Source organism: Scatophagus argus, chromosome 9 (genome assembly GCF_020382885.2).
Source record: "Scatophagus argus isolate fScaArg1 chromosome 9, fScaArg1.pri, whole genome shotgun sequence".
NCBI classification, from domain to species: domain Eukaryota; kingdom Metazoa; phylum Chordata; class Actinopteri; family Scatophagidae; genus Scatophagus; species Scatophagus argus.
The window spans coordinates 215,813-240,697 of NC_058501.1; the positions used below are offsets into that span (position 1 = coordinate 215,813).

At 41.7% G+C, this 24,885-nt stretch overlaps 1 protein-coding gene across 4 annotated transcripts in view; it reads right to left on the reverse strand.

The window, feature by feature from the left end:
• Positions 1–814: 814 nt before the first annotated feature.
• Positions 815–24,885, reverse strand: part of dyrk1b (dual-specificity tyrosine-(Y)-phosphorylation regulated kinase 1B) — a 103,585-nt gene continuing 79,514 nt past the window's right edge. For all 4 annotated transcript variants that reach the window (XM_046400383.1, XM_046400385.1, XM_046400384.1 and 1 more), the window contains 7 exons: positions 23,756–23,892; positions 15,587–15,733; positions 10,716–10,856; positions 9,956–10,076; positions 5,015–5,197; positions 3,802–3,905; positions 815–2,588 (listed from right to left, as the gene is read on the reverse strand). In XM_046400383.1, the coding sequence (XP_046256339.1) occupies positions 2,073–2,588; positions 3,802–3,905; positions 5,015–5,197; positions 9,956–10,076; positions 10,716–10,856; positions 15,587–15,733; positions 23,756–23,892 (1,349 nt within the window). In that variant the 3' untranslated portion in view covers positions 815–2,072. The remainder of the gene's footprint in view (positions 2,589–3,801; positions 3,906–5,014; positions 5,198–9,955; positions 10,077–10,715; positions 10,857–15,586; positions 15,734–23,755; positions 23,893–24,885) is intronic.

The window sequence follows — 24,885 nt, forward strand, 5'->3', positions numbered from 1 at the left end:
TACAGTAGATCATTGGTGCAAAACAATAGACCTGGTAAATATGGAATGTTTATAGTCCACCAATATGTTATTTCACAACATGCAATACTAACATTTAGGTCAGTCTTCATAATATGGAGGAAATACACTATCTGTCTAAGCCACTTCATTCATTTCATGAATAATAATCTATGTGAGCAGACTTGCAACTATACTGCAAAACCATTTTAGGCCTATGTCTATCAGTGGGTTATCTTTTATTATAAATCACATTCATTATGCCAATATGAGGAACTATGCTGCTGGTGTCTTTTGGGACACCCCACAGTACTGTCAACACTGCTTGAGTAATTTCAAATAGAAACTTGCGATTTGCATAATGACAATAGACAATTTATTATTACTCCAGTATTATACATTTAAAGCTCAGCTCATTATGATGTTTTTCATCCTGCTTTTTTTCACAATAACAGAGCATTTGGCAGCTCATTTCAATTTCATTCTTTTCTGTATTCTGTCAATGACATCACAGTTTTTGTGTGTCAGCAGACAACAGCCAATTATTGATTGTCTCCTCACTGACCCAAGCAAGCATGGTAACTAACATGATATACTTTGTGTATTTATTCATGTGTTTTTAGTTCTCCATAGTCTCCATAGGTATTTTCATTTTCCATAATATGAACTCTGAATGGGTCCTATAGGCAGTGTAAAGGCACAATAGAAGCTGAGCATCCTGTGTGACTTGTTGGTGAGCTTCAACACCTCATGACCACATGGAGTCATGACGTGGTGGATCAGATTAGTAGGAAGAAAAGCGGAGATCTGATGTTTGTTTGACTTTGGTGTGCAAAAGTATACTCTTTATTCTTATTATATATCCAACTTTATTTTGCCCCAACCCCTCCCCTCCTCCCAGCGCCCACAACTGGTGGCATTCCCATGTCACCAGTTACCATCACTGTTACAATAGCCAATCAGAGCTCACCTGCAGAAAGAAGGCAACCAAACAAAGAAAAGCAGAAAAAGGGTTACTTTCAGTTTGTTTTTTCATGTTAAATAGTAATAAATACATTGAGATGCAGTGGTTCTTACTTTATCCTTTCTCTTAAGTAGAGGGGTTAAAAAGTTTTTTTTTTAGTTATTTCTGTTTCTACTTCTTTTTTATTTCTTTATTGATCTGTGTTGGATCTTTAGCAGCAATCCGGACCAGTTGTCATGGTGATTAGCAGCACAGAGAGGAGGAGCTGTCTGGAGGAGAAACACAACAGGAGAAGGAGGAGAGGAAGAAGAGAGCGGGGAGGCAAGGAGAAGGAGGAGAAGGAGATCCCTATGACCGCAAGGAAGGCATTGGTGTCCTGTCACCCCCCCCTTCTCTCTGTACTCTGTCACAACCAGGTAGAGAGCAACAGTGGGAGGACACAAACTTTAAGAAAAAGTGGGTTTAACACATATAGGAGAGAATCCTTGAGTCCTGCCTGAATCATACATATGTTTGACACCAGTTACTCACTTCTTGATGGAGCAAGTATATGTACACTAGATATATGTATGTGTGTGCATGTATCTGCAAGTGTGTTAAGACTGCTTGTCTCCAGGAGCTGCAAATATGAATATACGGTCATATGTAACCATTGTGAACATCAATATATGCTCTCCTTCTATCTACAGCCACCATATGGAGTAAGATGGAAAGGTATGGCTCCTCTCTCTTTCCTCTTCATCCTCCTTCTCCTCTCCAGGCTTAAACAATACCCAAGTAGAACACACAACTCCTCAAACCCAAGAAAAATCAAATAATATTAAACAACAACAACGATAATAATAATAATAATAATAATAATAATATAATAATAAAAACAAACTCGTCACAATCATTCCTTTCCAAATACAGTCGCAACAAAAGACAACAAACTAAAAAGGGTAAAGGAGAGCTTTCCCAGCATCCTCCTCCTTCCTCCTCCTCTCATGCAGTACAAACTGTCTCCTTCAGCACAAAGTTCACCTCTTTGTCTCTGAACTCTGGCTGTATGTGTGTAGTCGTAGTAGTTGTAGTTAAAATTGTATGGCTTTAGGGCATGGTTCAGGTTTTATCAAGAGTTGGCTGGCCCCTCCTCTGAGTCTGGCCTCCCTCTGCCCCCCGCAGCAGGATTATTGTTGTTGGAGGCAGGGTAGTAGTCTTCAGGGGGCGGTGCTTGTGGCCCTGGGGCGGTGGGGGCCGTCCGAGTCCGGAAGGCAGACAGTCCAATTGGCAGAGCAAGGGGCAGAGAGGCAGAGCCAAACTGAGAGGCCTCCATGGAAGACACCGCCCCCAGGTGGTGCAGCCCTAGGGACACGCCCACATCCATGCTGTCACTCATCTGAGGCGAGGATCCCTGCTGGCCCCCCCCTCCAACAATGCCTGTCTGTCCACCTTGTCGCGGGCCACGCCCACCATTCCCGTGGTGGGAGTAAGTTGGGTGGGGGTGGTGTGGCGGGTCAAGGAAATGGCGCTGGTGTTGTTGAGAGGCAGCAGGCTTGTGGAGCAGCAACTGGGTGTACGCTGGGTCCTGACCCCCACCTCCACCATCACTGCCTGGCCACATCCTCAACTGCTGCTGGGAGGGAGCCTGGTGTGGGAGAGTCGAGGGCAAAAACACAGAGGTGAGAGATATTCAGCGTAATAGCCAACTATAATGGAGGAACAAAAAGAAACCTAATGTAACTCAAAATATAACTCTTGTCTCTGCCTGTCTTTTGTTTCCATTATTCTCCGGTTGCTGCTGTGGTTCAGATGGGAAGATGGTCATCCACCAGCCTAAAGGTTTGTAGTTCGAGCCCCAACTCCTGCATTCTACCCCTCAAAATCTTTCAATATCACAAATAATGTCAGTGCCAGCTCTATTTAAGGGTGCTCCAATTGGAGGGTCACTGATCGTAATTGGTTAATAATCACTATAAATAATTTGATCTTTGAAAAAAAAAGGGCAGTGTGCCTCTTCTCACGTTGTACTATTGTTACACTGGTTGGCTATTTTGTGTAAGACCTATGAAAAACATGACTATTCTGAAATGTTCCAGAGGTATTGGTCCATCTATCCCCTCAGTCATAAATGGCTTGCTGGCAGGACTGCAAAAATGGCTAATAAATTAGTCATTATACAACACGGGGTTGTACAATGAAATGTAAGTTATAGTCATTTTATCCTGCTCTTAATTAATTAATTAAAAGTAATAAAAATTAAAATTATTATTTGTAGTGCCTGAAGGAAGAAGCTGTTCTGAGGTATCATGATATGGCAGCAGATACATCTGTATCCCTTCCCAGATGTCAGCTGGGAAAACAGACTGTGGCTGAGATGGGTGTTGTCTTTTAGTATTCTTTGGACTCTGTGGAGACACCTCACCTCACACTGATGCATTGCAGATGGGTACCAATGTTCTGTGTCATTTTAGCTACCAACTGCTTAGCTCTGTGCACCACATTGCAAGATTTCTTGTTAATGTGAATTTTCATTATTGTTTATAATCCAGCAAATGATGTGTCATCCACAAACTTCACAACAGAGTTATTTCCATATTGGCCTGAAATGCACTGGTGTTTAACACTAGTGTGGAAGAAGTGTGGCTGCCAGTCTGAAGTGTCTGAGATCTGTTTATGAGGAAGTTCTGTTTCCAAATGCAGAGTTGGTACTCGAGACCAGAGTGCTAAATTTGCAGTCAGTTTCGTAGGAGAGATCTTGAATGCTGAGCTGAAATCAACAAAATGCATTCTAATGTAGGTGTTGTAACTTCATATAAGTGTGTATGTAAGGCTTGTCAATGATGCAGGGCTGTGTGTACCTGAGGGCTGGTCATCTCATAGTCTGAATGTGTAACAGCAGAATTGTAGTAGCGGTTACTGTAGCGGTAGTTGCGGTTGTCATTGGAAGAACCACTAGAGCCACCTGGAAATACAACAGACCAGCATTAAATTTGCACTACTCACACTTCATTAATTTAGTCTTTTTTGATGTCTTGTTTGGACACTGCTTAGACCACTAGTGTGGGTGCCTGTTGGAGTAGGAATAAATCACAGTGATTTGTCATTCCTTGAAGTTTATATAAGCAGAAAAAAAAGAAATCGTTGATCGATCGAAATCGATCTTAATTCTGGCACATTTTGTGTTCACAAGACATTCCAAACAGACCAAGAAATGTAATAATGGACACATATGGACTGACAGTTAATTTATTCATTGGACAATTTGAGTGTGATTTGTCATGCTGCAGGGTGTTACTTTAGCTACTGAAAGCAAGTTGTGCATGCTGTGAGTAACTTTATTTAATCTGTCAGGTGTCACATTTAGCCCACCAAATAACAGTTGTAAAGTTATTAGCTCTGTCATGAACAAATTCACACTGCTGGAAAGAGGTCAAACACAAGGCATCTTACATCACAGCAATAAATCTATTTATTTTATGGTTCAAATTCATACATGTGTCTATCACCACAGGATTTTGTGGTGGGCTACCCAAGCACCACAAAGATACCATTAATTAACTGTAGCTGGGTACAGTTCTTTAAAGGCTCTTTATTGTCGGTTGCACCAGAAGATCAGATTGTCCTCCCTCTGGTAAAAAGGAATCCTCTCATCCCTGTTAAGCTACACCCAGCTACACACTCTTTCGATTATTGTTTACAATAATTGTATAAGGATAATAATTTGACTAAGGTCCCAGGAGACAAGGTCAACATGTGTACTTCTTATGCCAGCCATTTCACTGGACAACAACCTAATGGCACATAAAAGAGACATATTCCCTTTATTTTTCCTTTTCATGGCACACCTAACACTGTAGCAGCCTGAGTCATTTTCTTGCACATCAGTGAGGTAAATGAATTTAAATCATATAAATAAATTTAAAAATCTAAGACAACTAATGCCTTTTGAGGTTTAATCATTTTCATGGAGCTGGAAAACTATGTTAGAGAAGAAGAAAGAGATGGTGATAAACTGCAAAGAGTGGAAAAGTGTCTGTGTGTTGGGAATGTGTGCAAGCATGTGCACTTTACCAGAGCTAGAAACAGAGCTAGTAGTGGAGGTTGAATGAGAGTGGTCCATGGCAGGAGAGGTGGATGTAGATGAACTGGTATTGGTTCCTTCATCTGTGGTCTTCTTGAAAAAATTGTGCTGCAGGGCGTAGAATGGTGTGATACGGCTTTTTGGGTCATAGTCCAGCATACGCAGGATCAGGTCTGAAAGAGGACAAACAGGACCCTGATGATGTGCAGTTCTACTTAACCTCAAGCAGATGGCGATTTTGACCATTACCCTACATGATAATCATGTGATAAGACAAGATGAACTTTACCGATCCCACAGTGGGGAAATTCACTTGTCGTGGCAGCTCACAAGAACAGAAAAAGAGTTAAAAAGTGTGCAAAAACAGTTACAAAAAATCTAGAGATAAAAAATGAACAATTTACAAGTACAGTAAGCACAGTACAATATACAGCTATATATATGTCATCATAAGGGAGGAAAAGAGGACTAGACTGTTGAATTATATAGTCTAACAGGAATGAAGGTATGTGGTAGCGCTCCTTCAGACACTGCGGATGTAGCAGTCTGCCGCTGAAGGAGCTGCTCAGAGCCTCCACCGTCTGATGCAGAGGGTGAGAGGTGTTGTCCATGATGGATGTCAGCTTGGCTAACATCCTCCTCTCACCCACCTGCTCCACAGAGTCCAGTGGGCAGCCCAGGACAGAGCTGGCCCTCCTGACCAGCTTATTTAGTCTCTTCCTGTCCCGGACCGTGCTGCCTGGTCCCCAACATACCACAGCATAGTGAATAGCAGAGGCTACCACAGAGTCGTAAAAAGTCCTTAGCAGGGGCCTGCACACCAAAGGACCTCAGTCTCCTCAGTTTAGCCCTTCTTGCATCGGTGTTATCTAACCAATCAAATTTATGGTTGAGGCAGACACCCAGATACTTAAAACTGTCCACCATCTCAATGTCCGAGCCCTAAGTTTGTGGACAACACCACTGTGGTGGGTCTCATATCTAACAATGATGTGACCCACTACAGAGACGAGATCCAGTACCTGACACAGTGGTGTTCCAGGAACAACCTCATCCTGAACATCAGCAAGACCAAGGAGGTCATAGTGGATTACATTAGGTCCAGGAAGACTGAAAACGCTCCCGTCTGTATACTTGGGGAGGCGGCGGAGTGGGTGGACAGCATTAAGTTCCTGGGCATCCACATTTCCTCTGACCTCTCCTGGTCAGTGAACACCTCACACCTGGTGAAAAAGGCCCAACAATGGCTTTTCTTTCTCAGAAAGTTGAAGCGGACAGGACTTTTTTTCTCAGCTGCTGGCAAACTTTTACAGGGCCACAATTGAAAGCATCCTGTGCCTCAGTGTGACTGTGTGGTATGGCAGTTGCACAGCACAGGACAGGCAGGACTTACAGGGGATTGTGGGCTGCCGTTTACCAGATCTGGGCTCAGTTTATGCTGCCCAATCCAGAAAAAGGCCAGACGCATTGCTACAAATCCCACCCACCCGGGCAACGAACTGTTTGTATCGCTTCCATCAGGAAAACGGTACAGGAGCATTAAAATAAGCACAAACAGACTCAGGGACAGCTTCTTCCCCAGAGCTGTAAAAGCAATAGCCACCCTGCAGTGAAACACTCACATCCCATCCCCCTACAGGACACACATGCACCCTCCCCCCTGTTGCCATATACACACACCTTCTCGCACACACACAATCAAACACTCACAGCATACCATAGACTGGCACTAAGTGCACTTTATTTACTTTACCTTGTGTTTTATATTTTTATATTTTTGGTGTTCATTTTGTATTTTTTTTTGGTGCTATTTATATGTGCGCCTTTAAGCCGAGAATCTTTACAAAATTTCGTTATGCTCGCATAATGACAATAAAGACTCTTGAATCTTCTTGAATCTTGAATATTGAATCTTCTGGATGTTCACCGGTGTAAGTGGTAATGTCCTTCTCCGGAAGTCAATCACCATCTCCTTTGTTTTACTGGTGTTTAACTGGTGGTTGCACTCACACCAGTCCACAAAGTCCACAATGACTCCGTCTCATTCCCCTCAGACAGACAGCCAACAATGGCGTCGTCGGATAACTTCTGGAGGTGACATCTGCTGGTGTTGTAGGTGAAGTCCGAAGTGTAAAGAGTGAAGAGGAAAGATGAGAGCACTGTTCCCTGGGGGGCCCCCGTGCTGCAGACCACCACATTAGACACACAGTTATGCAGTCGTGGGGGCAGCCGTGGCCTAGAGGTTGGAGAAGCGGCTTGTGATCGGAGGGTCACCGGTTCGATTCCTCCACCGGACGGGCAGGAATAATTTGGGTGTGGTGGAGTGATTAATGCGATAAAATGCCCCCCCCCTTCATTAGCCGGCTGATGTGCCCTTGAGCAAGGCACTTAACCCCCCAATATGCTCCCCGGGCGCTTGATGCTGCCCACTGCTCCTGTGTGTGTTTCACTGCATGTGGGGTGTTGCATGTGTGTGTTCAACTAAGGATGGGATAAATGCAGTAGTAAAATTCAGTATGTGTATGTAAAAATATATATATACTGCCAATAAAAGTTGATTCGTCTTAAAAAAAAATGTGGCCTGCTGGTGAGGTAGTTGATGATCCAAGCAGCCAAATGTCTGTCCACTCCTGCTCTTCTCAGCTTCCCTCTCAGCAGCACGAGTTGAATTGTATTGAATGCGCTTGAGAAGTCAAAAAACATGATTCTCACAGCGCTCCCAGCACTCTCCAGGTGAGTCAGCGCCCGGTGCAGCAGGTAGATGACAGCGTCATCCATCCCGATGTTTGGCCTTTGGGCAAACTGCAGCATGTCCATCGTTGTACTCACCACAGGGTGAAGGTGGTTGAGGATGAGCCTCTCCATGGTCTTCATCAGGTGAAGGTCAAGGCAACAGGCCTGTAGTGGTTTGGCTCCGTGGGGTGTGCAGTCTTAGGAAATGGAACCACACAGGAGATCTTCCACAGGACAGGGACCCTCTCCAGACTAAGGCTCAGGTTGAAGATGTACATGACCACCTCACAGAGCTGGTCAGCACAGTCCCTAAGTAGGGGATGGGGGGGCTGATAGTGGTAGACGGGGCTGGTGTGAAATGGTGTGAAGACAGGGGGGTGATGGGAGGTGAAGTAGAAGACAAGTGATGGTCAGGTGATGGTGGTAGTGTCTGCTGGCCTGGAGATGTGTGAAGAGGGGAGAGGAAGGGTGGCAGAGGAGGTGGGGTTGGAATTAAACCTGTTTTTCAACACTTGCCCAGCGCTCGTAGCCTTCAGCTGTCCGTCTGGCTCCACTCTGTCCATGTCCTGAGATGGTCTTCAGGCCCCTCCACACATCTCGTGTGTTGTTCTGCTCCAGCCACTCCTCCAGCTTCTTCCTATAGCTGTTCTTGGCCTGTCTGATTGCATACTTGAGTTCACACTGAACTCTCTTCTGCTCCACTCTGTCCCCAGACAAGAAAGCCCTCTTCTTCTGGTTCAGCAGGGCTTTTAGCTCAGGGGTCACCCAGGGCTTGTTGCTGGAGAAACACTTCTGTGTGTGTTCTCCACACAGAAGTTAATGTAGTCTGTGTTGCACTCGGTAAGGCCATTGATGTTATCACCATGAGAGCTATAAAGTGTCTCCCAGTCTGTAGTTTGGAAACAGTCTCTCACTGGCCTCATCAGTCCACACCTTCACAGACATCTCTTGTTAATAAACACTGCCAGCCCCAGGCCTTTCTGCTTACCACAGTCCTCCACTCTCCGGTCAGCACGCACAAGTTTAAAATCATCCAGGGAAACTACAGAGTCCGGTATCAGTCCATTCAGCCAGGTCTCAGTGAAACACATAAGGCTGTGCTCCCTGTACTCCCTCTGCAGCCAGATCAGCGGCGTAAGCTCGTCGGTCTTATTGGAGAGGGAATGGACATTTCCCATAATAATGGAGGGTAGATATGGTCTGTACCTCCGATCCCTCTCCTGGATGTTTCATCAAGCTCTGCAGCCTCTCCTTCTCCTCCGTATTTCCGCAGGAATCTCTGGTTTCTCCACATAGAGAAGAGCAGGGCCGCATAGAGCTAACAGCTGATCCCTGGTGTAAACAATAGAGCCATGGCTGAAGCTGAAGTCCCTCAGTGGAGTGCCAAAAAGGTCAAAAAACAGCAAAAAGCAAAAACAAAACTGATAAAAGTGGTGTCCCTGTGTGCACATTTGCATCAGGAATCCATCACATTAAACAAAACAGGTAAAACATGCCAAAAAAAAAGTAGAAAAAAATAAAAAGAAGAGAAGGGGGCAGAGCTGCCACAACTTGCATTCCTGCAGCCCCATCATTACTTGCTGAGGTGTATGGTAACACATTTGACTAAATTAATTAAAACTTTTGTGTAAACTTTATAAACCATCTTGTTCAGCAAGTTCTGATGCCACACACAGTCTAACAGCTAGTAGCTATACTTAGACGGTTGTCTAAATGAGATGTAACCTTCCATTTCTTCATTCCCTCTTATCACTTTTACAAACTTTCCAGCTCACAGTGGTTATAATGAAACTTCACAAAGTGTTCGTAAGTGTGATATGTAATAATTAATTCACCATGAGACATTATAGCACAGGTAATTCCACCTAACCTTTACTAGTGAACAGAGTGAAGAAGGGCATCATTTTGCATGTTTTTTTTTGGACCGACTGAAAATGGAGCACACAGATGGTAATAGATTCTTTTGAACCCAGCCTGTCATCATCAAGTTGTTCTCATTGTTTGAAAGTCCATTTAGTTAAATACCACATATTTCAAGGGACTTTCATTGTCATTTCTATGGAATTCATCAGTATCATATTGTTGTATTTATACTGATGTCGATACATCTCAGTAATATAAATAAATTATGTTTTGACTGTTTTTGATAAACCAATATAGTGTCTAACCCTGAAGATCAATATCAAGTGTTGACTTACCTTTAAACTTCAGATAGTCACAGGGGGCGTGTCCTGGCTCCCCTGCCCTCCGCCCCCCAGGGCCACCAGTCTCAACACCCAAAATCTCATGAAGACGCCTTGTGGCTGGGGGCTTATACTCCTGGAACACACACACACATGCACACCTTTAGATATAGAAAAATATGACTTCAGTGAACTTGATGCTGATAACACTAATGGAGGATACAATACTTTCCTCCGTTATCACTATAAACAATCGACAAGAGACTTACTGCTCTGACATAGGCACACATTTGTATTTTAGCACTACTTATATATATATTTTGCTCTTAAGAGAGGTGACGAGGTTTTAAATTAGGTTTTTTGCCGCAAAAAAACTAAGCCGAATTAAAAGACAATACAGACTTTTCCTTCAACAGAAAGTAGTTTCCAATGGAAGATTAATAGTTCGTTTTGTTATACTTTTCACCCAAAACCGCAGAACCAAAACACCTTTAGAATTAGGTACTTTTCACTTTCACATTTACATATCAGTAGAGAAAGTGCTTCAGCTCGAGTAGACACAGAGATCACAGTGTCATTCGATGCTGGCATTCTACTGTTTTAAACACAAGTAAAAGTTGTATTTTTTGCCAGTGTAGCTTTATATTATATAGAATAACTGGAGATACCATGTTGGATTCTTGTGCGTCATGTTATGACAACAGTTAAAAGACACAGGTTTAAAGGTAAAAGTTGATGATTTAATAAAAAAATAAATGATTCTGACAACAAATACCTTCTTAATGTCCTTGTTCTTCTTCACTGTCCAGAGACCATCTGACAGCTTGTCAAAGTACTTCCTAGCTTTAGGAGCTGCATCCAGCATGTGGCTGGGTGGGACCCCCAGAACCTCCACAATCTTATTCATCTGATCCACCTACACACACACACACACACACACACACACTTTCTTTGAAACTAGAGGAGACACACAGAATCACTTTGTGTCCTTATTAGGGATGTCCAAATGTTTGAACGGGAGGTTTAAACTTAAACTAAGTAACTAAAATTAAGAAAAAAGAAAAAAATAATTGTACATTTAATCTGCAACATTAAATGCTATCCAAAATAATATTGTGTACATTATAAGAGCCTTTTGAAACTGTTCAATCACATTCTTCAGTAACATCTGAAGCATATTTCTTAAGTTAAAAAATCTGAATCAGGATCAGAATCAGAATTCCTTTGGGTCTCTCTGATCACTGCATGGTCCATCTCATCCCAACCTACAGGCAGAAGTTAAAATCAGCAAAGCCTGTGGTGAGGACAATTAAGAGATGGACAACTGAGTCAAAGCTGGAGTTACAGGCCTGTTTTGACTGCACTGACTGGAGTGTCTTCGAGGCTGCTACCACAGACCTGGATGAACTGACTGACACTGTGACATCCTACATCAGTTTTTGTGAGGACTCATGTGTGCAGACCAAAACCTTCTGCACATACAACAACAATAAACCATGGTTCACCAATAAACTCAGCAAGCTGCGCCAGGCTAAAGAGGAGGCCCACAGAAATGGGAACAGGGCCCTGTACAAACAGGCCAGGAACACACTGACGAGGGAGATCAGAGCTGCAAAGAGGTGCTACTCTGAGAAGCTGAAAAACAGGTTTTCAGCCAACGACCCTACTTCAGTGTGGAAGGGCCTGAGAGACATCACCAACTACAGGAGCATCCATCCCCCCACCCTGTGGGTAACAAGGTACTGGCAGAGGAGCTGATCAGCTTCTACTGCCGTTTTTCACACCCTTCTCCCACCCCATCCACAACACTCAACCTCTGTGCCATACCTGACACCTCCCCCTCCCCCCTCAACTCAGACATCCTACCAGCACTGAAGGTCAATGTGGAGGAGGTGCATCGGCTCTTCCAGCGGCTGAAGACCAGGAAGGCTCCAGGACCTGATGGAGTGTCCCCCTCCTGCCTGAGAATCTGCGCTGACCTGCTGGCACCCATCTTCACCTAGATCTTCAACAGATCTCTGGAGCTGTGTGAAGTACCCTCCTGCTTCAAACGTTACATCATCATCCCAGTCCCCAAAAAACCCACCATCACGGGGTTGAATGACTACAGACCCGTCGCCCTGACGTCTGTGGTCATGAAATCCTTTGAGAGGCTGGTGCTGAACCACCTGAAGTTCATCACAGGCCCCCCGGCTTGACCCCCTGCAGTTTGCCTACCGGGCAAACCGGTCGGTGGATGACGCAGTCAACATGGGACTGCACTTCATCCTCCATCACCTTAACACCCCAGGGACATATGCCAGGATCCTGTTTGTGGACTTCAGCTCTGCATTCAACACCATCATCCCAGAAATCCTCACAGCTCACAGTGCCGACCTCCACCTCTCAGTGGATCTACAACTTCCTCACTGACAGGAGGCAGCAGGTGAGGCTGGGGAGCATCACCTCTAGCACCAGAACCATCAGTACCAGCGCGCCCCAGGGGTGTGTTCTTTCCCCGCTGCTCTTCTCCCTATACACTAACAACTGCTCCTCAGGGGACCCGTCCGTTAAACTACTTAAGTTTGCGGACGACACAACAGTAGTTGGCCTCATCAGGGACGGTGATGAGGCTGCCTACAGACGTGAAGTAGACCAGCTGGTCCTCTGGTGTGGTTGGAACAACCTGGAGCTAAACCCGCTCAAGACTGTGGAGATGACAGTGGACTTTAGGAAGAACCCATCCACCTTACCTCCCCTTACCATTCTCAACAACACAGTGTCTACTGTGGACTCCTTTAAGTTCCTGGGAACCACAATCGCCTGGGATCTCAAGTGGAAGTCCCACGTAGACCTAATCAGGAAAAAGGCCCAGCAGAGGTTGTATTTTCTGCGACAGCTGAAGAAGTTCAACCTGCCTCAGGAGCTGCTGACCATCTTTTACACCTCCATCGTCCAGTCTGTTCTCTGCACTTCCATCACTGTCTGGTTTGGATCGGCCACCAAACAGGACAGAAACAGACTGCAACGGACAATCAGATCTGCAGAAAAAATCATCGGGGCCGACCTGCCCTCCATCCAGGACTTAAACCAGTCCAGGGTCAAAAAAAGGGCAGGAAGTATCACTGCAGACCCCTCACGCCCTGCACACAAACTGTTTGATCTGCTTCCCTCTGGTAGGCGTTACAGAGCTCTGTATGCCACGACTACCAGACACAAAAACAGTTTCTTCCCCCAGGCTGTCTCCCTGATCTCCCCGTAAACCAACTGCCATTGTGTGAACCATCACACTGTTTGCACTACATCATTCCACTGTTTGCACTACATGTATATATATATATATATATATATTATTTTTTTTTTTTTCTTTTTCTCCTTTCTTGTAAATACTTTTTCTTCATTTTTATTATTATTATTGCTATTTTGTATTTTGTATGGTGCACAGGACAGAGAAAAATCCGGAGTCAAATTCCTTGTATGGTCACACATACTTGGCAAATAAAGCTGATTCTGATTCTGATTCTGAAATTCTTTAAACTCAAAACGTATGCTGTCCACCTGAGTGGATATGTGGAAAATTCCTTAAAAAAAATGAAGTTTAAAAAAATATTTAGTTTTTCCTTTTTTCATGCCCTAAAAAAATAAAAACACTAAGGAAAAAAATACTGGCTGAAGATTTCATAATTCATACATGAAAGGGTTAAAGCCACTGAGAGGCTGTATAGACAGGCCAATAGCTGACATACTCATGGCAGAATCTGACTTCAGCTTCTTAGCTTTGATGGAATATTCATTGCTTACCTTGTGTAACATGTAAAAATCTATGACCTTTGTCCATAAATTTCCATACAGCTAAAAATTTCATCAATACAGCAACACAGCGTTCACCTAATGTAGCACTCAAAAAACTAACTGCACTCCTCCATCCAGCAAGACCTGTCCCCTGAGTGAAAGTTCATGCATGTATTGTAAGTGACCCAAAGCACAAGGGTTGCTTTGGGTTTATTATCCTACATACACTTAGCTCTAGAAATGGCTCCTAAATGTACATTGCTAGAATGACAACAACTGACAAAAAATTCAGGTGTTGACTGGTGAGTGTAGCAATATTTAAATTCACCTAAAAGTCACCTAAATGCACACATCACTAGTGCTCATCCATAGTGCTCACTACTTAAACAAGTCTTGTCAGAACCTGTGAATGAGAAAAGGCAACAAGGATGTGATGTCAAGAAGCAAAATATATTATTTTTTATTCATCTATTATGTAAAAAATTCAATAATTCAACAATTCTTCCTGTGATGTATTATGATATTGTTAACTATATGAATTGATAAAATGAAATGTACAGTACAGGTATATTGTAGTGGTGGCAAGTTCCTCTCTTTTTACTGAATCGAATCATTCACTCTCGAACAGTAAATTTAATGAATCTTTTTTTGAGTCATTTCGTTAATTTTTACAACAGGTGGCGCTGTAGCCCTCTTGTGGGCGTTGTAAAAAAGGTCGCGGTTCACAAGCACTAAATACAGAAGGCAACATGGTTTGCTTCAGCTGACAAAGTATACAAAATGCCACAAGCAATTCAAACTATGTGAAAACCTGGGAAAGCAAATACACACCACAATAAAGTGACTTGTGTCCTGCATCCTCTCTGCCATATTTGTTTAACAGCGCGACAGTGACTAGGCGCCTGTCAACAACTGAACGAGAGACTGATCCAAAAACGAACGTACTGTTCGAACTTACAGCATCATTCACAAACGATGAACAAGAACGATGAACGAATGTACTGCCCACCACACAGCCTGAGCTGTGAATGATGAACGAGAACGAGAACAAATTGCTTCTTACACAGCCTGCACTGCCTGTCACGTGACAGCTGGCAGAGGACAAGTGAATGTAAAACTCATTTTGAAAATTAGTGAGACAATAAAAACAAAAAGTAACAATTAATAAGTTCCCCAAAATGTTTACATGGTGCATTTATTGTGTCCAAAACGTGGCATTATTATTATTATTGTATTTATTATTGTTATTATTATTATATTTAATTATTTTGTGGCAGATTATAACAATCAATATGTTGATATAATTTTCAAAAGTATTTATTTACAAACACACTTTACATTATACACACAATAACACTATACACATCTACAAGAACAGAAGACCACTAATAAATTATGATTTGATGAATAAATAATGTATGTCGGGTGTTACGTCACAAATAGATATCAGACATCACTCATTTCCTTGTTCGTTTCTCAGTCCACAGCCCTGTAGCTGAGCTACAGCTGTCACATGACAAATGAACAAAAGAACGAAAGAACGATCGATATGAACGACCCGTGAACGAACTGTAGTGCTTGCTACTTGCCACACAGCCTGAGGATGCACAGTTGAATGAGTCGTGAACTAATCATTTCTGTTTCCTGTCCTGCTGACAGAGCTTATGCAGCTGCCTGTCAAGTAGCGAGAGAAGGCACTACATGAAAATGAACGAATCGCTCACTGAGAGGACTTATTACTCCCAAGTCATATAAAAGTTTAGTTCATACTGAACGAATTGTTCACGAACGAAACATCACTAGTCTATTGGCACATTGAATCAAATGTCAGTGTGAATAAAGCTACTTATTAACAAATAGTGCTGTCATTTTTACCTCATTAGAGCCACTGAAGAGGGGCTCTCCTGTGTGCATCTCCACCAGGATGCATCCTAGAGACCACATGTCGATGGCCAGGTCATATGGCATTCCCAACAGAACTTCAGGAGAGCGGTAAAACCTGCTCTGGATGTACTGATAGATCTGAGGCGAGGATGAGACAGAAATGGAGAGGATATTAGAGACTCAACAATAACATGCAGAGAAGTTGAGTTGAGTTCAGCTACTTTTGTTGCACCTTTTCTTTTTCTCATATCCAACCTATTCACCTATGATGTAAATCAAATATTTCACCATTAACACCTTCTTAACACACTTTATTACAGGTTCAATTAAATTAAAACATACTTATGTCAGTGTACCTGCCCACGCTAAGGAACACTGTTGCCCTCAGTGCAATGAGAGACCACCATTCTCCCTAGGTAGTTTTTCAGGCTGAGATGTGGTTTCTTCCCGTGCCAAATAAATCTTGAAATAGCCTTATCAATATCAGTTATTTATCTTCAAAGGGAGCATTTGCATTGGGTACAGGATTCTCGGAAGAACATTCATTCTGATCAAACTCACTCTACCCATCAAGGAGAAGCGGAGGTCAAACCATCTGAGCAAATCACTTTTAATGGAAGATAAAATGGGGAAAAAAATTAAGCTTACACATATTGTTCAGATTGGCAGAGATCTTAATGCCCAGATATATGAAACCAGAATCCGACCATTTAATGGGAAAACTGGGCATTGCACCCCTACTGCCAAAATCACCCAACGGCAGTGCTTGAGATTTGTCAAAATTAATTTTGTAACCTGAGAACGTGCCAAATGACTGTATAGTGGAGATGAGAGCAGGAACGGAAGAATGAGGTTGAGTTAGAAAGAGAATAACATCATCTGCGTAAAGTGCCAGTTTATGAAGAGTTCCACAGAGACTAACACCAAAAATATTGTCTGATATATTGTCTGCACACCTCATTGCCTCAGCCAGTGGCTCAATAGCCAAAGCAAATAGCAGAGGGCACAGGGGGCAGCCCTGTCTCGTGCCTCGACCAAGAGGAAAGGCCTCAGAAGCAATAACATTAACCAGCACTCTTGCCATAGGGGTGCTATACAGCAGCCTAACCCACTTGATAAATTCAGGCCCAAATCCAAACCTCTGAAGGATCTCAAACAGATATACAAATTCCACTTTGTCAAACACCTTAGACGCGTCAAGCGCTCAAGGGCACATCAGCTGGGGGGTGGGGGGTTGGGACATTATCACTCCACCACACTCAAATTTTTCCTGCCTCCCCCAAAGAAAGGAGAACTCCCTGTCAGGGAATCGAACCCCGGTCTTCCGCGTGACAGGCGGAGATACTGTCCACTATACTAACGAGGAGACAAAGATTTCGCCCCCGATGAGTTATGTGGGAGAAAAAGGTATAGTCGTTCGTTCGTTTTAGAGTTCACTATTCTCCAACCATCATATAAATTTAAATCACAGCATAGTGCCTTGGTGGCTATCACCATTCTAGATGGACATGTGGATTTCACAGGATGCTGGTCCAGTTCTGGTTCCAAACAAGGCATTCATGTCCCCACCAAGAACTGTGAGAGGTGATGTATTAGAAGACAAATCGGCTAACAATTTGGAATAGAAAGAGGCCTCAAGTGTGTTGGGGGAATATACACATCCCAAAATGAGCCTGAAATTATTACATATCTACCTTCCTGATCCTATTTCAAGTGTAAAAGGCAGCCTCTTATGAAGTAAAATCGCCACGCTCCTACTCTTGGAGTTAAAGGAAGAATAGAAAACTTGACCCACCTAATCTCTTCTCAATTTCACATGTTCAAGGTCACTTGGGGGTTTCTTGTATTAAAGCTATGTGGGCCCCCTCCTTTTTGAGGGAAGAGAGAGTTTTATGCCTCTTAACTAAATTCTTAATTCCCTTTACATTCCATGTAATCAATTTAGTGAAACTCATCTAAACTGTGTATTTCCCATGTACATGAACATTGGTGTCCACAAAAACCTGTTGTTCTTAAACACTGAAAAGAACAAAAAATGAAAAAAGCTGTCATGTGAAAAATGGGCGTCTCCAAACGACGACCACAAATTAATCCACCCAAAACAAAAAGACAAATTCAAGTAAGACCAGCAGGGCTCAAATACCCATGGGGTCTTACAAAAGGACGAGATGCTGAAGAGGGACATCACTCCAGAGAGGGCACAGAAGAAAAAGAGAAAACACAAACCCCCCCCCCCCCCTAAAAAAAAAAGAACCCTGCCCCAATCCCAAAGTGGCAAAAATGTGATTAGACAGCACCTGGACAAAGAAGCCCTGTAACCAGGTGAGCATGACCTTCCAGGCTGCTGCCGATTTTGTCCAGTGCGTCGGTTAGTTTCGAAAGCTTCTGCTCCATTATTTCACTTATGTTTTCAGTAACCCTCCGCACCAGCTTGGACATGTCCATACCGCTAGCTTCCGTAGAGCATGTAGCCACCATGCTAGGCAACGACGGGTGATCAGTAATCTTGGACTGAACTGTTTGCCCCAATTTAGCCGGTCTTTCTCTCTGAGGCTGCCTGCCAGGTTTAGTAGCCATATTATAGTATCGTTAGAGAAGTGTCAGGTTAGTTAAGAGGTGCCTATAAGATAAATATTGGGATCAGAGGGAGCTCTGCGAAAACGCAACCTTCAGCCAGCCATCGTCACGCCCCTCCAGCTTAATTTTTAACTGTGGAAATACGAACAAAGATGGTTTTGGCAAGTTTTTTTTTGTTGCAACAAGTTAACGAGGTAATTCAATATCGTAAAAGAGAAGCTTTAATTCAGAAAGTGTACATTTGTTCTTCTTCACTTGTTCTTTTTCTTCTCTTTAGTAAGGAAAATAGATCTAAGAATATTTAACTTCAATTTAAGTTTTTGTGACTTTGTTGTGTTGCTACAGTGGAAGGGGTGGGGGGGGGCTTTGTCACTATTGTCTTTGAATCTACAGGGCGGCATTATCAGACAGAAGGAGACTAGCTGATTAACATGCTCATTATCTCGGCAACACGATACATGGTATTTGACATAACTTGAACACTTTTAAATGTTTTATATTAAAATTATGGCCATTTCTGGGGGCTCTGTGAAGTGTTGAGCATGTAAGACACATCTGCAGGTGTTCCGCAGGAATGTGGCTGTTTTAACTTGTTTTTGCACCTTTTATAACGTTATTTTGTGACAGCGAGAATTATTAGTAACATCTCGAAACCACAGCAAACCGAGGAAAATACAATGCTGCTAAAACAGGTTGAAGCAAGCATCGCCTCTCACCTTGGCCCAGGCTTGCTCCCAAACCTGATGCTAACAAGCAGCTGCTAGCGTGCATCGAGGCAATGATGAGGACAAGCGCTCAGACATGGTGACCAGATTTGCGCAGGTTGTATCCAAGACAGTTAAGAGGGAGATTTATCATTGCGGACCTTGAGCACTCTGATCTCTAGCCTGGAGACTACAGTGGCTACGCTAACTGCCCTGGCTTACTCGTTATCCAAGAATTGTAAGGATTTGGAGGGACAGTCTAAAGTGAACAATGTGTGTCTGGTCGGGGCCCCGGAAGGGTCTGACGGACCCCGTCCAACCGACTTATTTTCTTTATTTGCTGTTATAGCCAGTCCTGTAGTACTACATCATGCGGTCCCTGTATGAATAAGAATTTCCCTCCAGGGATAAATAAAGGAATTCTGATTCTGATTCTGATTCTGAATAAGCCAGTTTGCAAGCCATGGCTGTTGTTACTGTGTATGATGGACAACAGTCAAATTCCTTGTTATTCAATTTCATTTATACTCATACAGTGTCTTTTTCTGGCTAAGGTAATGTTAAGGTGCAATTAGATTTATGCTTATCATATTCCTTATGGAGGAGTAAGGCTCTCTTTTCTTGTTGTTTGGTTTTTTTGAGCGGGGACGGTGAGGGGTGAGGGGTGTGAGTGTTTCTGCGAGATGTTCAGGGTGTTCTTCATGTTCTTTGTTTTTTGTTTACCCGTTACGCCTTTTTGTTTATTTAATGTTATCACTCTTCCTGTTCTGTTTTGTCACCTACGTGCCCAGATGACTCGTTACAATTTTTATTAGTAGTTATAACTTGTCATATCTTCATGTTTGATAGGATTGCATCTCCAGTTTACCAGTTTTAAATGCAAGGGGCTTAACAACCCTGTCAAAAGCAGTAAGTTTCTACACCATCTCCATCAGCTGGGAGCCCAAAAACTGAAGAAGGGCTGGGTAGGCCAAATATGCTATTCATCTTTCTCTGGTAGGGCTAGAGGAGCAGCCATTCTTTTGCACAAATCTGTTCCTTCTGTTTGCAACCAGATTATTCCGGACCCCAATGGCAGATATATTATTGTTACTGGTGTAATCAAAAGTGTCTGTGTTATGCTAGCTAACGTCTATGCACCTAAATGTGATGACGAAATGTTCTTTAGGCATTTCTTCTCTCTCCTCCCAGATATGTCATTGTATCATTTGATACTAGGTGGTGAAGTTAATTGCTGGCTCAACTCTGAGCTAGACTGCTCATCCCTGAAACCAGCTTTCTTTCACAGACAGCAATTCATTCATTCTCATTTTCTTAATCCTTTAAAAAGAGAATACTATTTTTTTTCGGCAATGCATCATACATTTACACATATTGATCTCTTTCTAAGTGATAATAGATTACTGTCATCCTTAGCTTTGTGTAGATATGAGGTCATTGTTTTCTCCAACCATGCTCCGCTTCTAATGAATATTAAATTATTTCCCTGACATCTGAACGTCCACTTTGGTGACTAAACACACGTCTTCTCTGATTGCTTCATTGATTTCATATCAAAACAGATTGACTTTTTTCTCTCCACCAAAAGAACACTGGGGATATCTGCTTCTCTTCTTCGGGAGTCAATGAAGGCTTTTATACCGCCGGCTCATACCGCCCTAGAAGTATTTTGAATGTTGATTTTAAAGTATTATCCAAAGTCCTGGCCCTGTGTCTTTAAACTGTTATGCCCACTGTTGTGGACCAGACCAGGTTTATTCAGAACAGACACTCCTTTTCTAACACCATACAGCTTTTTAACATCATCTATAATAACTCATCTAACAGTACCCAGGAAGCAGTTAATTCATTAGATGCAGAAAAAGCCTTCGACCATGTAGAATGGTCATATCTGTTCTACATGGTCAAAAAATTTGGCCTTGGGGACGCCTGTTTATCCTGGATCAAGTTACTTTATTCTAATCCACAAGGTTCAGTTAGGACCAGTAATACTACCAGTAATAATAATCAAATTACTTTTCTTTTTATTGCTCAACAAGACAAGGGTTACCACTAAGCCCTCTCTTATTTGCATTAGCTATTGAGTCTCTTGTGATCGCTCTTCATTCTAATCCATGTATTGTGGGAATACGGCGACATGGCTTGGTTGCAAAAGTCTCACTTTACGCCGATGAGTTACTTCTATTTGTTTCGAATCTTCCCGCTGCTTTGCGTTTACTTTCAGATTTTGGCCAGCTCTTCGGGTATATGTTGAATTTAGGTAAAAGTGAGTTATTTCCTATTAATCTGGCTGCTAGGGCTTTCCCCTTAGGTACGTTATCTTTTAAAATAGCTGACACCTGCTTTTACATATTTGGGAATTCAGGTTACCCATAAACTAGAACATTTATTTAAAGCCAATTTTTCTCCACTTTTATCAAAAGTTAAGGAAAATTGTGAGCATTGGTCTTTACTTAAACTGTCTTTGGTGGCGAGTATTAATTGTGTAAAAATTAATATTCTCCCCGTTTTCTTTATCGTCTTCCATCCATCCATCCATCCATCCATCCATCTTCTTCCGCTTTATCGTCTTCCGTGTGTCCCAATTTTTCTAACTAGCTCCTTCTTCAAACAGGTAGATTCTCTCATTTCAGACTTTCTTTGGAATAGGAAGGCTCAACTCAGGGACCCAACTCAGGTGCTATTTTGGTTTGCAACTTCTCTCTCCTCATGCACCTCTAGCAGCAAACCACATCTTTCTATCTCCTCTCTCAGAGAAGGCTTTTACAGCCTGGTCTAACCTTGGTATCAGGACTTTTAAGGACTTGTTTATTGATTATATTTTTGCTACTTACCAACAACCTACAGTTAAATTTGCCCTTACTTCTCAACATTTCTCAACAAGTCCACTGTTTTGTTCGCAGTAATTTTCCTACTTTTCCTAGTTTACTTTAGGACTCTGATCTAGAGGCTTTGCTTTTGCCCATTCCTAGACTGAAAGGTTCCATCTCGGTTCTCTACAATCAAACAGCTTCAATGCATACAGAGTCTTTAAGTTCAATAAGGACCCTCTGGGAGGGAGACATAGGGGAGAATATATCTGATGAGCTCTGGTCACAAATCTTAACACAGGTGCCTAAGTTCTCCATATGTGCAAGACATTCTCTGATTCAGTGTAAACTTGTTCACTGTGTCTACTACAGCAAGGTTCGCTTAACTAAAACATACAGCTTTGTTTCCCCAGCTTGTGATAGGTGCCATCAGTCTCCCGCAGACCTTATACATATGTTTTGGTTGTGTCCTTGGCTGCACAGCTATTGGAGTGAGGTGTTTGCTGTTGTTTCAGATGTGATTGGTAGGAAAATTGACCCAAACCCCCTATGTGCTTTGTTTGGGGTGTTCTCAGGATCATCACCTTTGTTCTCAAAAAGATTCTTTGTCCTTTATGACTATTTTGGTTAGGAGGGTCATTTTACTTGAAAGGAAGTGACCACAGCCTCCCTCTCACATACACTGGCTCAGGGATACTCTTTACTCTCTCAAACATGAAAGAATAAGAATGTCATTATGGGGGTCTTCCGATAATTATAAATATGGTGGCCATTCCTACAATTAGCTGGACAAGCTAACTTTTCTTCTGTCCCAGACTAGTTTTATTTCTTTTCTTTTTGTTTTCTTTCTTTCTTTCTTTTTTTCTCTTCTTTCTTTTTCTTTTTATACATTGTACTCTGGGCATTACAAGGAGTGAACCTTATTATGTTGTATAGTATGTACGAATCTAGTTGACACAAATTTACACAAGCTTGTAGTAGGAGTGGCTGGAAGATTTTTGTGTGGGATGTTTGTTTTCTGAAAGACTGTACAGTATATTTCATGTTTTACATTGTGGAAGACTTGTATGACTGTGCAATTTTTGTACAACTAAATAAACAAAGTTTGAAAAAAAAACCAGAATGCACCTTTAAATGTTTGTAATTCACAGATAAATTATTGTACTTATATGTAATTTTTTATTCCCATTTTATCAGCTTTGGCATTTTATCAGCTTTGGCAACAATGTATTGCTCAATCCAGATGGAGGAGCTGCGAAAACCATAGATGACTGTTAATATGTGGATTTATTAATCCTATCAAGGCACAGTTCTTGCTTTAGATCCCATAGCAGCAAAAAACATGGTAAATTATGTGACAACTCCTTGAGTAGGCCTCTCACTCCAGGAGCCTGATGGGTGGAGTAGTGTCATCATGGAGATTGAACCATTGTTTGGTTTTGTTGTATTTAGCTTGTCTTCATATTCATTTCCATTTTACTAATGTAATATAAACTTATTTGTTTTTAAAAGTGTCTTATCTTTCTTTATCTAACATCGGAGGCAGGTTGTGACAACTTTTAATAAGTGTATAGTTAACTGTTAATAAATGCTCATAAAGTATGTACTAACCTTAACAGCAAAGCTTAGTAAAGGTTTAACAATGGCATAATAGGTAGCTAAACTCAATAAATATGGTTGTAATGCTACTGTTAACAATCACAAGAAAGTCATAAGTTTCTTGCTATAAGTTTCTATAATGTCTTGAAATCCAACTATAAATGAGTCTATCAAGCTATTACTGTGATGCCAACACTTATATAGTTTTATTAACAGATAATGTTAATAAAAATCTTATAGGGACTTATTAGGGCCTTATTATCTATTAACTAACACTTACTACAAGGAACTTAGTATGTTGTGTTACCCACTTGTTCATCAGTCATCTCCTTTGCTCCACCCCGCCACAAGAACCAATTCACCAAAGCAATTCTCTTTAATTTTAAATGATGTAAACTGACAAGGGTGTGTGTGTGTGTGTGTGTGTGTATGTATGTGTGGGTTGATAAATGTGTGTGGATGCTGCTTACCCTCTGTCCAAGCTGGCAGGAGGATCCAAAATCAACTATCTTGATGGCAGATCTCTTGGGGTTACACAGCAGGATGTTTTCTGGTTTCAGGTCGCAGTGGATGATTGACAGCTCTGGAGTGGCCAGAAATAATAAAGCTGTGGACAAAAAACAAACCAACCAAACAAATAAAAAAAACAACAACAACATTATTTTACATTTACATTGTGGACTACGATTGAGACCTTAATAGTTGTTGTTGTAAAAATCTGAGATCTATTTTAACATTAAGTATATTACATGTTTCTTGAAATTCCAGCAGTAATAAAAAAAACATTTATTGACATAAACAAAGCACTCCCACATTAAAGGGAAAAGAGAACTAGTTTCTACCATCATCCTAATATGCACTGCCATAAAGACCATCTTATGTCCTTTGTTCTCCATATTACAGCTGCACTGATAAGTTTTGTATTGGACACTTTAGGACAGACAACCAGCCAAAAATTGAGAGTGAACTTTTATGCCGAGTTTAGTAGTGAACAGAAGAAATCATTAATTTTATGTTAATAATAATAATATTAATAAGAATAATTTAATAATAATATTCTCGAAAATCTGTTCATATTTGCATTAAATCTGGATGGAACGCTAGTTAATGTGAGCCCAACTTGACGGAAAGTATGGGTGTCAGATGCAACATCCTGCCAAAAAGCTAAGCATACTTACAAAGAACCCTGCAATCCTGAACAGATTTGGTGCGTGAGAAGGTCACTCACTTTAGATCTGTGTCATTTCTCAAGAAGAAACCCCAGTTTCTGAGGACACAATATTACCGATGTGGAAAGACAAAAAGTACCTCTCTCTAAGTCTTATTAAAAAACTGATGGAAATTCAACCTTCCTCTGCATTTTTTTCTTAAACACTTACAAATTAGACAATGGGTTCAAGAAATAGACAGACCTTTCCCCAGATATCCCAAATCAATTCTATTCAATTCAGTTCAATTCAGTTTATTTGTATAGCACCAATTCACAACAAAAGTTATCTCATGACACTTTCCAATTAGAACAGGTCTAGACTAAACTCTTTAACTAAATTTAATTTATTTAATTTATTTATTTTTTATTTATTACATTTATTTATTTATT